General features: G+C 36.1%; 1 protein-coding gene across 2 annotated transcripts in view; it reads right to left on the reverse strand.

Annotated features, from left to right (window-relative positions):
* The window catches only part of MTA3 (metastasis associated 1 family member 3), a 132,985-nt gene that overhangs the window by 58,614 nt on the left and 55,880 nt on the right, over positions 1-18,491 (reverse strand). For both annotated transcript variants that reach the window (XM_071739499.1, XM_071739498.1), the window contains exons 8-11: positions 15,280-15,379; positions 10,293-10,481; positions 5,386-5,460; positions 427-485 (exon numbers count right to left, since the gene is read on the reverse strand). In XM_071739499.1, coding sequence (XP_071595600.1) covers positions 427-485; positions 5,386-5,460; positions 10,293-10,481; positions 15,280-15,379 — 423 coding nt within the window. The remainder of the gene's footprint in view (positions 1-426; positions 486-5,385; positions 5,461-10,292; positions 10,482-15,279; positions 15,380-18,491) is intronic.

The raw sequence follows: 18,491 nt of genomic DNA on the forward strand, positions 1-18,491 counted from the left end.
ATGAAAGCATCTGATTTTATTTCATGTAACTAAAATTAGCAACTGGATCTATTTTGAAGTATGGCATTTACACAAATATGAAGTGTTATGCTAAACGGACCTGGTACTAATTACTCTGGAAAACCTATTTTTTAAATGATAAGGCCCTTCTTGCACATGAGCAGTCCGGGTAGTGCTTGGTCACCGTTCCAGAACAAACACTTTGCAGGTCAAAGACAATGGACTCAGTTAAGTAGAAAGGCTTCACACTTACAAGAGTTTTGGCATTTTCTGATTACTTCAGTGTATAGTTTGTTAGCATGTAGCAAATATCTAGAAATTAACTATTAAAAGAACACCTAAGGAAACATCATGCATGTTACTTAATGTCACCGATTCAATGTTACCTGTGTATTTTTCAAAAAATGACTTTGTTGTTATACTCACTAGGTGGGGATGTACACTTGTTTCAATTTACTTTCTGCTTCAGCTGCTTTCAGACGTTTCTAGTTGAAAAACACATTAAAATGTTTTATTATATTCAATTAATGAATTTCGTAAACTGCACACAATCCATCTTAAAATTATTCCATTTTGTGATTCTGCAAGTGCCTCCAAAACAAGTGCAGAAATCCAAAAGATGAAAACCATGAAAAATGAGTTCTCTATTTTTGTTGTTGTTTTGAAATTACAGGATACTGTATTACCCTTTAAAACTCCCAGGCCCCAGATATGACAACAAAACTGTAAAAACAACAATTACAATTCACATAAATTACATCTACATAAACATGTACATCATCTCTCATGTAACTCAACACCTCTTGTGTGCTGTCAGGCCTGAGGCTAATATTTTATAAGCAAAAGAATACAGAAGTGAAGTCCACTGTTAGAAATAACTAAACATTTACTTCATTAGGTGCTCAGGAACACAGCAGTAGCAGGACAGCTACACTGCTTTCAAGACAGTTTGTGAATTAACTGACTTAACTTCATACTTGCAACAAACTCAAAACATGCTGCACTCAGGGTGATAATATGAACTTCTACAATGTTGAGAAGTTTTATTTATTGCCATATATTACAAAAGTAGCTAGGACATTAATTTTTTTCAGCAATAGATTTCAGATGTCTACTGATTATATAAGAAATGTATGTAAGAGATGAAGGAAAAAAGATTATTTTCCTGCACTCAAGATATTACTTATGTCCACATGGGAGGGGATAAAAAAAAAGGTAGAAGAAAAGAAGTTGAAACAATGTCAATTTTATTACAGAGGAGGGGAAAAAAAGGGAAGGGCACCAATAGCCAGCAATAATTAACCAACAAACCAACTCTATCTCCTTGCCTCCCAAGATTCCCCTTTTCTTTATGAGGTGTTCAAACCTCAGTCTTCCATTTCTCCTACAACAGCCAGTTATCTTCTCTGCTGTACTCTTATTTTCTGATACACAATCTTTGAAAGGCTCACAACCCAGGATGATATCTCCCACCCACCCTGAGAAAAGAATCATCAAAAGACTTCGCTCTGACAGCCTCTTGCCTGAGGTGAGTTACAGGGTTAATCAGCTTTACAGTACAGTAGCCTGAGTAAGCCTCCTAAAAGCCACTTCTCTTTTCCATTTCAGGATGTTAACAACATCAGCCACTGCTCTTTCTTAATTGAGAAAGCTGCCTTTGTGCCATCTATCACTGTAACTCTCATTTAGTGAAACTGCATTTTTGAGGAACAATCTATGAAAAAGTCTCTTAAGCAGTCTATGCCTCCACAAATTAATTCCCATATAAATCTTACATATCGTCCAAGATGAGTCCTTTTCTCTTAATTTCCAAGACAAGCTTTTTTTCCAAAACTTCTCATAGGCACCTAGTTGTGTTCAGAGCTCCAGAACTGACTTCCAGAGATACACAGTACGCTCTGCCTGCTTAACTAAATTTTTACAAAAGCAAGGAGAAAGAACAGCAGCAGAATACTCCAGGTCTCATATTCTGACAGTTATTAATCTGAGGCCATTTCAACAACCCCAGCAGAAGATTCCCCAGGGGAACTCTTTCTGCTTAAAAGCTTCAGGCCACGGGCTTTCCACAACTGCCTCTTTTTCCTTTTTTTTTTTTTTTTTTTTTTTTCCCCTCCAACAATATAGATTTTTTTTTTCAAACTGAAAAAGCACATGAGATTGGAGGTCAGCAGGTAACAGGTGTTCTGTAGGGTTTCATAACAAACTGGTTCCAATCCACAAAAACAAATTAATAAACCACCGTGCACACCTAGCGGTATCATCAGAGCAAAAGAGAAAAACACAGGAAAGGGAAAGAAATCAGGAAAGTAGCCTTGAAGCACTCTCCAAATGTAGGAAGTTGTTTTAAGCCCCAATGGTACTGTCGGTGTAAAGTGATTATATAAATAATTTCCGTGTTCTTTTAATACTGGCAGGGGGGTTGTGAGGAATCCAATTTTATCAACTGCTTTCCTCCTTTATTTATTAACATGAAGGATACACTGCCTTCTACAAAAGCATCACCAGTTACCATTTTAGAATAAGCTATATTTTTTTAAGCACTAAAACTATGGTTAACATTGCTCTTTAACAGTAACAGGGGATGTCACAGCCTGAATTCACACTTACCCATTGACTTTTAAGTGTTGAGAAAGAAGAAAGGATGCAGAAGCAAAACTATCAACACATAAGTTTTCAGAGATGAAACCTCTGTTAAAATTTAGAGGATAAAAGCTGGCAAATTGTAAAGGTTGGAAGTTGAAATTGGAAACTTTTAGACAGGAAATAAGGCACCAGTTTGTAACAATAGGGGTAATAAATCACTGGAGCAATGCAACAAAGAGATGATGCTTTTCCTGGGGAAAAAAAATAAAAATCATCTGATCTTACATAGAAGCTATTTCAAACACACCATAGGGGAGGCCAAACTACATTAACTGAGCTTTTCACTTGGACTCTACTACTTTTAATCAACTACCCCTGAAACTGAATGTGATTTCTTTTTAAGAACTTTTGTAATGAGTATCAACTGATAAATATCCCAAGGAATTACCATTTCCCTTTATTAGTGCTGTTTTCAACAGTAGGAATAAATAAATGAAAGGGAAATGTAATACATTGTATGCTAAAGTAATTTAGTTATCCTTACATACAAGTCACAGTAAAGTCTTTTTGCACTGAGTCAGATTTTTAAGGAGAACAGCACAAACATTTCATCCAGTGCAAGGAGCCACCTGGTTATATATTTCAGTGGTCATGAAAATGTTGTATCAACAAGAATGATTACCCAAGGCCTGAATTAATTTTCCTAGACAGATTCAGCACAGACTGAGAATTTTAACAAATCTGTTTTCCTTCCCCTTGACTTGCAGGGAACGTGCTCTGAAGGCAAGGTGGCAGCAGAATCTTAACTCCCATTAAATCACCACCTTTAGGTACCAAGCAAGAATAATATTTATTAGCAATTATGAAAAGGAAACCTTCCTATGCCTGACACAAGGCAGCCAATTCACAGTAAGAAACAAAGAGACTTAAGGAACAAATTTTGACATTAAATCCACTGATCTAGAATTCACAAACTGTATTTTATGCTTAAAATTCAAGTTTGTACACCAACTTTTTGTATTCTTATTCCCCCAAGCTGCTCTACCCTATAGCATATTTAAAGAAGAATTGATGAAACTGTCACTTTGTTTACTGAACATATTTTCTCCCTGAAATGCATTCAATTACCAAAACTAGTGATAAAAAAAATTCCTACAGATTTTGTTTTTACTGAGCTCCATTATTTTTACCATTCCAGAGCAAACTAAACAAGGGCAAGATGAGGTTCTGATCTCTCCTTAGGATGGGTAACAGGACAAATGCAGTATTTTGTCTACACTGTCTTTGTTACTGATGTTCATGCATAACTTTGAAAGAACAGGTCTAAAGGATAAAATCCTGTGGTGTAGTGCCATATTCTGAGTGAAGATGTTCTAAGTTTACTTAGTTGCAAGTAAAACCCAGGCATTTTAAGGAGCATTCAAGTTGCTGATAACTATAAATGCTATGTGTTTTTCTTCCTTGTGAAGCTAGCAATAGGAATCCTGCAACAGGATAAAGAAACAGAACACACACCTTAATCACTGTAACAACAGAATCAAAATGAAGCCCTAGAGAATTTTAGAGAGGGAGTTTCAGTCTTTTGCCAACCACTCCAGAGCAAGCATTTTAGAAAAATTTCACAGGAAACAAGATCATTCTCTGAGTAACATAGGAGCGTGGACAAAATTCAATCTGCACTTCTATTTATCCTTAACTCCCTGGCTTTCAGTAGCAATAAAATCTTTTTATCTGAGCCTTCTGTATCATCCATTGCTCAATCCTTAAGAGCTGACAAACAGCACAGCAAATCTTTGCTGGCAATACCTTTCAGATAAAGATTAACAGTGCAGAAAAAGCATTGAAAGTGATATGCCACGATTCTACAATGTGGTAAAATGTCTTCTTTCCATATTCTAACAAGCTGAAGTAGAAATCCTTTCAAATAAACCAGAACAATCCAAGGCATTCATCCTTCTGACACACTGTAACAAAATCTGGAACAATTCCACATCTCCATCTAACAATACAGCTGTAATCACTGGAGCATAAAATTTATTTTCAACATGCTGGATATAACATCACCACTAACTATGCAGCAAAAAAAGGAGCTACAAATATAAATATTGTATGCTAAATTAATTAAATCTGAAGTATTCTAAAATATTTTATCTAAACAAAGGAGAAAATATACAAAGAGTGTGATATATAAAAAGCACCAACACTGCAATTTTGCCTGAACCTGCTTAAAATATCCTCGTGTCAATACCCAATAAAATCTTACCATGTCTCTGCGCCAGAGCAACCCAAATAATTAAACATTAAATCATCATGACCACCTCCCATTGTGGGCAGAATGTTTTCAGTTTTGTTTTCAGATCCTGGTAATTTCAAACTAATGTTTCATCGTGGAGTACCTATAAAAGGTTCCTAACATTAGCAGCCACTTTAGACAATATATTTTTCCTTCTCCTTCAGTCCCAGGCACAGCTTAGAGTATCTCCTCTGCAGCCCACTTCCTTCTGATCCCATGCTGGAGTAAGAACCAGGAATCAATCACACTGCTACAAAATCTCACACAATACAAGTGGCTTAAAAAGCTCTTCACAGATGTGTGACATACTATGGGCATCAGAGGATTTGACAGTGCACCCTGTGAACAGCACAAGAACAGTGGTCTATAGCCTAAAATACTACTATAGGCCTCCCACCACACTTCTAAATTTTAAGAACACAGATTTTTATGCTTAAACATAAGAAACACATAGAGATTTTTTTAACAATGTGGCGGACAGGTTAAGACTGAAATAGTTGTTAAATTACCTGCTGAACATATCTGTCAGTGGTTTTCCACATGTAATAATACTCAATGATGCTAGTCAGTGACTTCCAAGGGAGCTGAAAAATAAAGTTACAAATTGAAGAAGGTCCAAGAAATTGCCAGGTTATGTCTTATTAAACACATGTTAAGAACAAGTATAGTTGATATACAAATATGCTACATGTGAATGTATTAAATACATACTTGAAAATCCATATGCATATGAATACATATGACTATTAATAATACACAACCTTTCCTTATAGTTAACTTAAGATGTAAAATTGTAACAATACTACACATCCAAATCCAAATGTCATTTATTCTATTTAAGCCATATGGTTAGACAAAATGATCAAAACATAATCCAGATTGCCATCAGGAAACACAGAAGGTAATATCTCTATTATAAAGTGTATCAGATGGAGAACAACATCAGGACTAAAATAAATCATCTTGAAAAGACTGAGCCTCATGATAATTTTATTCTTAAAAAATACAACAGTTACTGTACTTAATTCACAGTTTTTTCAAGTCCCATAACAACTCATACAATACCACTAGTTTTGCATAAATCTTCACATACTCTTGACCACCAAACGAGAAAGAAATGTATACAAGGGAAAAATGCAACCTTGAACAGCAAGAGTGATACTGACAATGAATATCCTGCAATAATCTTTGTGCAAACTCAGAGCAATTGATGATGATAATTCTGGTGACACATGTTCACTGGTAAAATAAAAACTTACTGGCCACAGTTTAGGGGAGAAAATTAAGCACAGAGCAGCTCTTTTTAATTACTACTGAATAACTGATTTAACTCCATGAATTCTTTCTGTAATCTATACTGGTAATTCTCTAACAGAATTCATGAAGTTTTTCTTCATAACCTGGAAACATGCTACTACTTTGTCTGTGTTATTTTCTATTACATTACCATTTCCAAGGCATGCACTAACACTAAAATTCTCTGCTTTCCAGAAATTAGGATGATTATTATGAAGTCCCAGAAAACACAGATGTGGAAACTTATCTTCCCAACTTTATTCCACCTGGGGGCTTTCTGCATGTCTTAACTTAAAGGGATAGGTTTCTGAACCTTTAAGGAAGTTCCTAAAACAACAGAACACTCTACCAAGCTGCCTCTCCCTGCATTCAGGAGCTCACAGCCAGTTTGTCACTGCTTCCTTAAAGAGACTTGGAGGAACTGAGTCTGGTTTTTGCCTTTCAGGAGCTGGGATTCAGGTCCAGACTGAGCTGGGAATTCTCTCAGGCAGCATACCAGTTTGTAAATCCCTGTCCAGCTGCATTTTAATAAAGTTATAGCATAACAAATGCATAAACCTATGTAATAAACATAATTCAATTTACTAAAACCTGAGGTCAATTACCCATTAAGAGAAGCCTGTCCAAGAACAGGCCAGTGATGGCACCGTGTGTTTGCTGAGAGATGACATTTGAGCTGCTTCTCATTCTGGATGTCCATATCCTTCCTGGCATCCAGATAAAACACTGTTGTCCCAACTACCTGCCATAGTCAGTGAGTACATTTTAGCATCTCCATATTTATTTTCCTTCCTGAACACTAACACATTCATGCTACAGATAATGTTTGGTAATTCTTTAGTTTAATCAGTTTTAACTATGACTGTGACACCTGTATGTGTATTCACTCAGTAGATATCTACAATTAAAGATAATTAAGGTGCTTGGACCCAATACCCATTAACCTTACATGCTTTTATCCACAACTTAGAAAACCTGTTTGACAGACTGAATATGACTATTCTGTATTGTTTACCTACACACCTGAAATACAAAACACTGCAGTCACGTGAATTTTCCAGAGGTTGCTCTCAACTGCCAGAGAAGCTGTGAAGAGCCACAGTAATGTACCCTCATTACCAAATTTTATTAAACATTGACTGAAAAAAGTAAAATTACCATCTGCATGACATTTTCATAGGAGAAAATTAGCAAAGACGTGCCACAGCTACACAAAAACAGGGAGAAAGAATTTTCAGTTTCTTTAGTTGCGCTGAGTAATTATGGACCACTCAAATCAGACTAACATAAAAAACTTTGAATTACAAAGCATCTTAAAATTAACATGTTAACTTTAAGACATTCAATCTTCTCCCATTATACTACCCTAGGACGTGAAGTAATTAAAATAAATCAAGTAAATTCAATTAACTTAAAAATTATTTTGTTGATTAGGCTTCACATAGGCTCTTTAGAACAGTGGAACTTAACAAATGAGCTTATAACTGTTTATGAGCCAACTGCTGACAAAAATTATTATTCAAAGGCTAGTAGACTGTTAATTTGATCACAAATGAGCTTTTGACTATTAAAAAAGGCACTCCTTTGCACCATTTAATTTAAAATAATTGTCTTGCTTACCAATATTTAATGTTTATAGTGTAATGCTTGAGCTGCACACTGAATGTCAAATCGTGCCAATTCTTACTAATTGCTGGGAAAGTAAATGAGCCTGCCCTTTAGAGAACTACCACATAAGGGCTACAACTGCAGCTGCCATGCCTTGCAAATCCAGGATGATTCAGGGGAGACAACTCCTCTAGCACAGGATGACTCAAGCAGGTACTACCTAACCCTTCCACTTCAGATACCAACAACTTCATGCCAAGCAATGCTGCAGTTTTTCCTGTCCTCTTGCACCACTGTGTAACTGTTTAAGTTAAATCTCAGGCACCAAAGAATATAATTCTATCATTAGAGCTCAAACACAAAGAAGTCAGTGAGTAGGCTGCCAGTGCATTAGCTTCTTGTCCACACTTTTATACCACACAGCACTCACTTTTTCAATGACTAGCCACTGAAGAGAGGGAGGGATGATAACAGAAAAAATTATGCTCATGGATAACCAACAATTAAGTGCTATAAATTGACACCCACCCCACCTTGCAGAAACTTTTCATACAACTATCATCTAAATCTTGAAGGACTGTTTTAGACTGGTTTTAAGTGGTCATCATAAAAACAAATGTTTGGTTTTACATCCCAATCCCTTTAGAATGCTACATTGCAAGTGAGAACACAATTTTTGCTCTAAAGAAATTATAATATCCCAAGATTATAAAATTATTAATGTAATGGAAAGTTTCAAAATTACAAAGAATTAGATCAAAACTATGTGCACTCAGTTTTTAATACTATGTAAACTGGTATTAAAGATGGCATGACACTTTTCCAAAGGTTAAAAAAACCCTAACTTCTGGATTGACAATATGTTCTAACTAAATGACATGATAATTAGTGCCCCATGTTTATTTTTGCTGTGCTCCTGAATCATTGTTAAGGTGCCCTCAGTAGGCTATGCTATCTCTAGATCTGGACATCTCTCACTTTGGGAGGAGGACAAGAGAAAACGGATCTACCTTGAGAAGGAAGATCCAGTGAAAGAGGGATGTTATCAGGAGTCTACCTGAGATAAAACCTGAACATTTTATAGAGTTTCTGGTAGACTCACTCAAGTATCTAACACTTGAGCTTTACAAATGTGTAACTGATTCCTGCAACACATTACTCCACTTGTAGCACTTTGATGTAGCGTATCAACAAAATTATATGTAACACAGAACATTACTGTTATATAAATACCAGGCACAAGGCTTACATACACTTGGTTACAAATTGTGTAGGACCTCTACTTGTAAACAGACAATAAAAACTGTAACATATGCTTTACCCATTTTGAAAAGCTGAACACTATTAATAAATATTTAATTAGAAAACATAGCTACTGAACTATTGTACGATTGCAGATGAAAACCATTTGTCTGTATGAGAAATAATAAGGAATTGTAGTTCACGTTAAGATTTCAGTTCTAAAACCTTAAAATATTCTTTTTCACTCACATTCTCTTGAGCCTAAAGACATCTATTTCACCATGACAGTTTTCAACATTGTGATGAATACAGTGAACATTTCCTCCCTTAAGAATCTCAAAATTAAGTATGCAAGCTCAATAACCTACAACACACCTGTTAAAATTACAGTTCTTCAGAAAAATAATAGCATTCACAGTATTCATAAAATATTAATACTTCAGAGTATTAATAAAATCTGCCAAGGATTTGACTCTCAGAGTCAAGCAGAATGAGTTGCTGTGAAAATGCTTCGGTTGACTTCAGTCTTAAATAACAGAACTCCTTTGGCTCAAATCCTAATCTTTTCATAAAGCTCACTTGAACTTACTACAACAGAAGAAATCTTCTTCCTTGAAAAAAGAGGGTTCCCAAGAAACATATAAAAAATCTGCAGACAAATTACTAGCAACTCCAGCAACCACTGTTAAAATCAATTTCTTTCAATTACTCTCCATTACAATTCATCACATTAAGCTTTGCTGCCCTATAGTCTGATACTTCAGTACCAAACCCAGTGTAGTTAAAACAAAATAGAAAACATTTCCTTTCTTTTTTAGAAGTGTCAAAATACCCAATATGTCAAAATAATTCCCTGTAGTGGACTTCAAAAGCTATCTGAATATAAATTTCTCTCTCAGCTAACCAGAGAGGAAACCCCAGCTTTCCAAAAACACTCAAAGGAGTCAGCCATTTTAGCTGCTAATGAATTTCACTAGAGATTGTGGAAAAGTTCTGAGGCATCCTTCTCAGATGCTTGTAAAAATCCTTATGAAAACACATGAGCATGAGACATCCCACCTAGCATTAAACCATTGTACAGATGATCTTCTGTCAACATCTCTGCAAAGAATGGCACAGAACAAGAAAGCATTCTGGCTTGCAGCCAGAAAAAATGCATATGTATGCTAATGTCATATCAGCTACACAGATTTCTCTCCTTCAGCTAATCTTCCAAACCTACTGAAAGTAGTTATGCAAAAACATAAGCAACAGAAAACTTTGTACTTACAAAGTCTTGTCGAATGTCATTGAAGTCCTTGCCATACTTTTCCAGTGCCTCTTCAAATAAACTAGCTTCTGATGCTGACCACTCCTCCATTTCATCTCTACACAAGACAGGCCCACCAAGTGGCACAAGAACACTGATGGCACTGCTCAAATCATAGTTGTGTTTATGCAGTGTATCCATTGCATGAAACTGGCAAGAAGAATGAGAAAATATAAAACTTGTTTAAATAGACAGTAGTGCATTTCAGTTTATGCAAGCTCAGTGTATTATTTTCTACAAGCCATGCAAGAAGCCTCGAGTAATGCTAAATTTAGAATCTACCTTGATATCATAGGCTTTCTGTTGTGGAACATAAGGAAAATGCTTATTACTTACTTAATTTGAGAAAGGAAATGTCTTATAAAATAATAATAAATTAATAAAACTGACATTAATTTATTAGTTCCTGTTAATTCGCACATTTCTAGAGAATCTTTAGTTACTAGAAATTGGTTTCAAGTAACCCAATAGAGACAGTGACATATATTGACTGAAGGGCCCCTTTCAATTAACAAAAGTTCTCAATAGCAGCTAAGGAGCTGTCGAGATAACTATCTGCTCAATATTCTCATTGCTGGGGAAGGAAGTCATTTATGGGTTTCATTATCACCATACTGAAAAACAAGTGAGATTTTTCTCCTTTGCTAAACTTTGTGTCAAAGATGGGTAAATGAGGGGTTTTTTTTGTTATTTCACTTTATAAAAGAGGAAAATAAAAAACAGACAAGCTATAGTATTTTACTTTAGAGGTAACACTGAATGCTCATCTCACTAACCAGTGATGGAGAATATGAAAAGCAAGCAACTACCTCACAAACCCAGACACAGGGAAAAGATGCAACACACAAGAAGCCTCATTGTCTCTGTCCCAAAAGACCCCACCACCACGTTAAATTATTGTGCTGAAGGAGGTATTTAAGGTATAAAACAACGTGTGACTGTGTAACATCCGTCTCCCTCTAAATAGGTGCAACCTATTTTTCCCAGAAGAGCAATGATCTGTAATTGAGGTATGCACTCTCTCAGCCCTCAGCTCATCTTATCTGAAGGGGCACCCAAAACCTTCCAAGGAAAGAACACTGGAACTGTGTCAGTAGAGCTTTTACAGAGCAATTCCAGTTGAGCTTTTGCATACAAATATACAGCAAATAATCGATTCTCACCTTTTGCCATTTATGAGTTGCTAAAGCTTTCTCCAGCTTTCAATATACCTCTTTGAAAGCTATCTGGAGCAAGATTCTTGAGCTGTTTTGTCTGTAACAAGTACTGTCACTATTACCCTACAATACCTCATTTCACTCAGAGCTCAAGTCAAATTCACCAATCTTGAGAAGCTGTTGTTAAAATGAAGTATTCTAATATGGAGATATGCAAAATAATGTCCAAAATCCATAATCTTCAGATTAAAGAATTTAAGAAGAAACCATTGGTTTATTGCTTATCATTCAGACAAGGAGTAAACAAGACTAACAGTGAACTCCTACCATGTATGTTACCAAAGTTTAAATCTTAGTTAAATTGCAGCTCTTGTGGAAAAGCAGTATATACCAGGCATTTTTTGAGCAGCTATTAAATGCAGATCTACTCACTGATACCAACTTTCTTAAAAAACATAATGGAAATTAATAAATCAGGATCTTGATTTTGCCTTCTGTTCATTTTCCATCTATAATAAGCATATGATTCAAAAAAGCTTTTTTTTTTTATACTACTAAAGAAAAGGTTCATAATGAGCTCTGCAGACAAGTACTGTCTTCACTGAGCTGTTCTATGACAGAAGACTAACAACAAGTTCCCATGATAACACACAATGCCTTCTGCAGGTTTGTCAGCTCTCACCTGCAATCAAATGCTGACCTGGCAGTGAGCAAACTGTGCTAGCAAAAGCAAGAAGAGCCTGAAGACATAAGCAGAGCCCAAGACAAAAAATCCTGGAGTATCTCCTTTTTATCTGCATTACATGGATGCAGAGGATGATTACACAGATGCATTACAGGATGAGAGGACCACATCAAGCAACTAGTGGGTACCCAGATACCTAAGAAGCAGAAAACTGGGGAGACCCAGTGTTGCCTCTGCCAAATAGGAGTTGGAAGAACAGCAGAAGAACCTTCCCTAAGATCTCTTGCCCAGAGCTTACTGTCCAGCACTGACAGGGAATGACAGGGCACACTGAAAATGAGCTGTAATGCACAGTTACCAAAACAGCTGCAATTTCAGTAGTAGCTTAAATCAACTGGACCTAACTGCAACCCACAAAGCACTCACACTGGACCTGGAATGGTACAGATTCTATAACTCAATAAAATTTTAAGCATGTTTATTGTAGGAGCCACATATATGGAAGGCATAGATTTCACTGAACAGTTGTCATCCAAAATGGAAAGGTAAACTAGTTCATTCTCTTTATTTTGGAGAGAAGTCCAAAACCAGATTTATGTCCTTACAGTAAAGCAGCACAGGCTCCTTTGAACAAGCAGCAAGTGATTCCATTAACCTGCTTGGCTTTGAAAGCTCTCATTTCCAGTATATGCAAACCACAATAAATCTAAAACACGGAGTCCTCACAGCTTCTTACTCTTCTCAAGAGACCAGTTTTCATATAAAATAATGCATTGCCTCTGAGAAGGTCAGAAACCCAAGTTTCAGTTGATTGTCTCCCAAGTCTTCATCACTACAAGGGAACAACATTTAAAATAATCTAGGAAGGTAAAAAATGTTTCATGCCTTTCAGTAGGGTTTTCTAGAAGCATTGACAGTTTCCTGCCAGGTCTCATTACCTTACCCATGTTTTCAAAGTAAGGAAGCCTGAAAGTGGCCTCTCACTTGCTGTGGAGCTGCAAGACCTCCCTACTGTGTACATCCACTGTGGTTTTACTCATGTTTATAAAGTATGCATTTTCACTTTTTTTTTTTCCCCATCTTTCTGTTTACAGTCACCTCTAGCTGAAACAACTAATTAGGAATTCAGTAAAGCCACAGGTGTGGTGTACAGAAATCCCATTAATAGCACTTCAGGTGCAAGGGTTATCTGCTTGGCATTAAGACTACAGACAGTACAATTTTCTTGGCACCACCATCCTTTCCACAGCATAAATAAGACACACCGCAAGTTCTGCAAACGTCTGTACTAACTTTAAATGCTTCTGAAAATATGCTCCCAATTAACATGGAAATGTCTGAAAAAATAACGATTATAATGACAAATCTGTCTTTCTTAGGTTAGAAGGAAGTACATTGCCAAAGAGCAGAAGAGAAGAGCTTTAAAAAGATGATGGGGTAAAAATGAGAACAGATAAAATGATTAAACCTGGAGTGGCTCCTCTTATGCCTCATTGTAAGAGATGCCTTTCATTAAGTGCAAAAGAACTTAATGGATCATTTGCAATGGAGAAACATTTATATGGCACTCAAAACACTAAATGTATCACTTTTTGAGCAGCTCTGCACATGTACTTTCAAGCAAGAAGAAATTGCTCTGAGGATGAATACATTTTATTAATGACTGAATATAGAAGGAAGGATGTGCAATGTGTGGAATATATTAGAAATTCTTAGCCCAATGAAATCTTCACAAAATTAAAAATGTAAAATTAAAGACCTATTTTTATGGAAAAAAAAATGAACAGAATTGTGTTGGTCCTACCAGAACACTCATTTTGAGTATAACTGAAAAAATTGCATTTTACCACTGCCTCTGTTATATTACTGTAAACCAGACTGAATAGGTTTCCTGTTTAATAACCCTTGAGTACACTTGGAAAATCTAAAATATTAAGCATTTTTTCTATAATACTAATGAATATATTTTATTTGGAATATAAGAACTTCAACCTGCACAACCAGACCAGTTATCCATCCAGAGAAGCACTTACAGCAGCACCAAGGGATTTTACTTAAGAGAAAGTATGCAAATAAGTCTAATCACAGTTTGAGAGATCAATTCCCTTTCCAGTCACCAGCATCTATGAATGTAAGCAATTCTCTACACCTTTCCGTATTCTCCTCAGTACCCATTTATGGACCCATGGCCCATAACTTTTCCAGCACCTTTTTTTTAACCTGCTGGCATTGTCTGTTGACACAAATGTTTGTGTTAACTACATTCCAAGGGCTCTCTAGCCACTTTATAAGGCAGTAGGTTAACTATTTTAAACTGCTCTGTTATTTTCATTGAGTGTCCTCTAGTTCAAATATTCAAGTATCTGATGGTCTACTTTAGTCTTACTTATCACCATCCTGATTCTGGATGCAAATACTTAAAATACCCCAGCTGCTGTCTTTGGAAATCTAAGTCAAATTTGATTCTAACAAAATGGATTTTATTTTTTTTTTGACGTAGTTTTCCTGACATGCTTTTATTACTGCAGCACATCTTGTCTGCTCAGTCAATATGAATTTACAAAAGAAAAATTTTGGTCTAGAATTAATATAGTTTTAACTTTCTCTAAACGATGCAGGTTCTTATCCTACAATGAATACTTGAACAAACTAAAGAAATATCCTAAGATAACCAAAGTAAAATGTTCTTATATAACTTGCTTACAAAGTCAGACTGCTTATAGTTTATAAAATTTACTGACATAAAATCAGAAAATACAACAGATTTAGATGTTTTTCAATGTTTTTTACTACATACCTCAAATCACACTATTTATCACTTATTCAGAATTAGCCCCAATACAATGTGTATTATCCTCTCTGCTGTGCAAATTATCACATGTAAAGATACTGTATTTAAATAGATTTCAGTGTAAAAAGTCAAGTGATTTACAGCATGATTACAACAAGGGCAGCACCAATATGTTTACAGGAAGCACACAGGTTTATCTACCATGCAGGTATCTAAGGGAAAACAGGCATCTGGAGGACAGGGACTGTGAAGTAGAAGATACTGCTGGATTCACAGATATAGGAAAGGTTGCAGGATTTTTAGGAAGCCACCTACCAGTGTGATGTCTCGGGAAGCAGCAGCTGCACTCATGTGTAAACTGGGTTGCCTGACAGAACTACTGCAGTCCAACGCTCGAGCAAACGTGCCAACCGCACTGCAACAGAGAAACAGAGGATTGTAAATGCACAGGAAGATGTAACCTCTTTTTTAATCCCAGACTAAATCACATCTATGGAAATGTTCTTTTAAAAATAGAAGTCAAGATCTCGTTACTCGTAAGATTTTAGATCTTTGCTAGCAAAGGACAATTTGCTAGACACAAGTCATTAAACACTGCAGTAAAACATCTTACCTTCTCCCCAAAAACTAACAACCTACATACAAGAATAGCACAAAAACAAAAGATACTCAGAGAATTCTATTTTACCAACTTTTAAATGTACAACTTTTTATTAATTATGAAGTCAAAGATCCTTTTCAATTTGGGCTTTACAACCATGAGTATTATTTCATAAAGTGAAGGGCCACAACAAGGTTTAAGAAATCACAACACATTTTTTAAAGGGGGTTAACCACGTTCCCACGAGGAAATCAGTAACAATTATAATCACTTCAAGAATGCATGTCTCCTGCTTCCATTAGTGGGGCAAAGAAAGCACATTAGCGGAGTCTAAGGTACTTTCACAATCTTTTTTTTCATTGGTTTTAAGTAATATATATAATATAAATGGATCTCTCGGCATAATTATTAAAAGCATTCCAGCATATTGAACTGGCCACTTTTTTCTCGAAATGTTTACTTCCTTCTCTTTCTATTTTTGTTGAAGAATTGTACGTGACATTTATTATACTTACTAGAGAAACAAAAGATAAGAACTAGAGATGGAGAATTAGTGCAACAGTGACTGTTCTAAACTGCAAACTCTTCCTACATATATCATGCACAATGAAGGGAAAGATGCATAAGAGAATATGACTGGACTCAGCATAACATACATGAAACGAGCAAAGATGAATCAACACACTGAAAATGTCACATTGCTGTCTACTATAATCGTGATATCCAGCAATAAAATAATGCCATGTGGGTCAAGAGTTTAACCCACTAAAGTGTATTACTGATCCTGCAGAAACTGGTAATAACAGCTGTTATTGAAATTTTACGTCAATTCTCGAACCATTGAATACTGAGTACATGTTTCAGACTTGCTGCCAAGAACTTCAGAGATAGAGTTAAGATTCAACAGCAGTGATTCACACACTCCAGATATTAACTGCTTGTATTTCTAAAGGTGGTGGAATAAACAAGTTACATTCAAATGTTGCTCCTCAACCTTTGTTCCCTCTTTGCAGAGATGGCAATATGTGACAAGAAGACACATGCAGATTCTATTTTCTTTTTAAAAATTTTGACAGTACATAAAACAGTATTTGTCCACAAATCAGTCTCAAGAACAAGGCTCTATTGTGAACACATTTCCTGATAGTCAGTCAACTCCTTTAAACATGTTGGCATTGATAAGGGCTAAACAGCCTTTCCTGTGATCCTTCTGTCATTACTGTTCAAATCAGAGAAGCAGCATGCAGCATGACTATCTCCCTTCTGCTGTTACCTACCAGCTTCTTCCTTTTGCATAATTAACACTATTTGTCTTTGACCATAGTTCCAAAATAAAATCAGAGCATGATACAAAAATTAAAAGGAGTATATCCTCACAAGTCACCCTCTAGCACATCAACATTTTTAGGGTGACTTCGGAGCCCAAGAGTTTGCGAATTATGCTGCTGAGTATGAGAAGCTGAAAGTAGGACATGAATATAAAGTTAGGTTTCCTTTGAATATGTGATGAAGAGACAGTAATTGATGAACTTGAGTATGAGAGGATTACAACAGTCAGAGGAATGCTGCGTGGGGTACATGAGCACAAAACAAGAACCACCATAAACCACAGTCTGCCATTTGGGAAGGAGGGAGGACAGGGTGTATGTCTGTGGCTGAATGCTAAAATCAATCTAACCTCTAGTTCACCTCTTCCTGGAAACTTCTGAAATTGAAAACAGTGACTTTTTTAGACAATAAGTGTAGGAGTTCTAGAACATTTGGCTTTTAAACAGTAACTAGACTCAAACCTTAAAAGTGATTTGCAGTGCACTGTATAATCTAGCCATGCAATCGAAACCTAAATTCAATATTAATTTTATAAATAATTTAAATATGTTATTTATGATTTTCCATTTAAAATACAGAGATGAGGAACATGTTGATACAAAGGTCAAATGCTTTGTCATTTTTCCTCCCGTGATTTTTCCCTAATAATATTAAATAATTACTTTTAAAATATTAAAAGGAAAAAAAGTCCCAGAAAATAAACAATGCCAATATCCAGATGATACACTATTATCTTCACCTACCTGCTACCAAATTAAAAATCAGATTAAGCTAACGGAGGCTACAGTCAAACTACCAGTTTTTTTTCTTTTAAACACTGCTTAACATAAATGTTCGATTAACTTGGCAGAGTCCAAATAACTGTTAATACTTAATTCAAAGTATATTTCATTCATTAATAACAATAAACTCATGTAACCAAAAAAAAATGTGCTCAGCAAGCTAGTCATAAATTAGCTATTCAACAAGTAGTTAAAGTATTGAGACTTCAAACAGACACCACCACTACCCATGCCTCCCAAAATAAGCTAAAGCCAGAAAGCATAGAGACAGTGAAATACGTAGCTGGCAGAGCTGGACTTTAACCACAGAATCATTAAGGCCGGAAAAGACTTCTATGATCAAGTCCAACCATCAACCCAACACCACCATGCCAATTAAAACATGTCCTGAAGTGCCTCACCTATACATTTTTCTAACATATTGAGGAATGGTGACTCAACCACTTCCCTGGGCATTCCATTCCATTCCTAATCACTCCTTCAGTGAAGAAATTTTTCCTCATATCCACTCTAAACCTCCCTTAGAGCAACTTGAAGAGAATACTTCTCCTATCACCAGCTACTTCGGAGAAGAAACCAACCCCCACCTCACTACAACCTCCTTTCAGGTAGTTGTAAAGAGTGGTAAGGTCTCCCCTCAGCCTTCTCTTTTCCAGACTAAACAACCTCAGTTCCCTCATACACTCCACATAAGACTTGCTCTCCAGACCCCTGAGCAGCCTTCTTGCCCTTCTCTGAACTTGCTCCAGCACCTCAGTGTCCTTCTTGTAGTGAGTAGCCCAAAACTGAAGATGGTACCTGAGGTGCTGCCTCAC

Source organism: Heliangelus exortis, chromosome 3 (genome assembly GCF_036169615.1).
Source record: "Heliangelus exortis chromosome 3, bHelExo1.hap1, whole genome shotgun sequence".
Lineage (NCBI taxonomy): Eukaryota > Metazoa > Chordata > Aves > Apodiformes > Trochilidae > Heliangelus > Heliangelus exortis.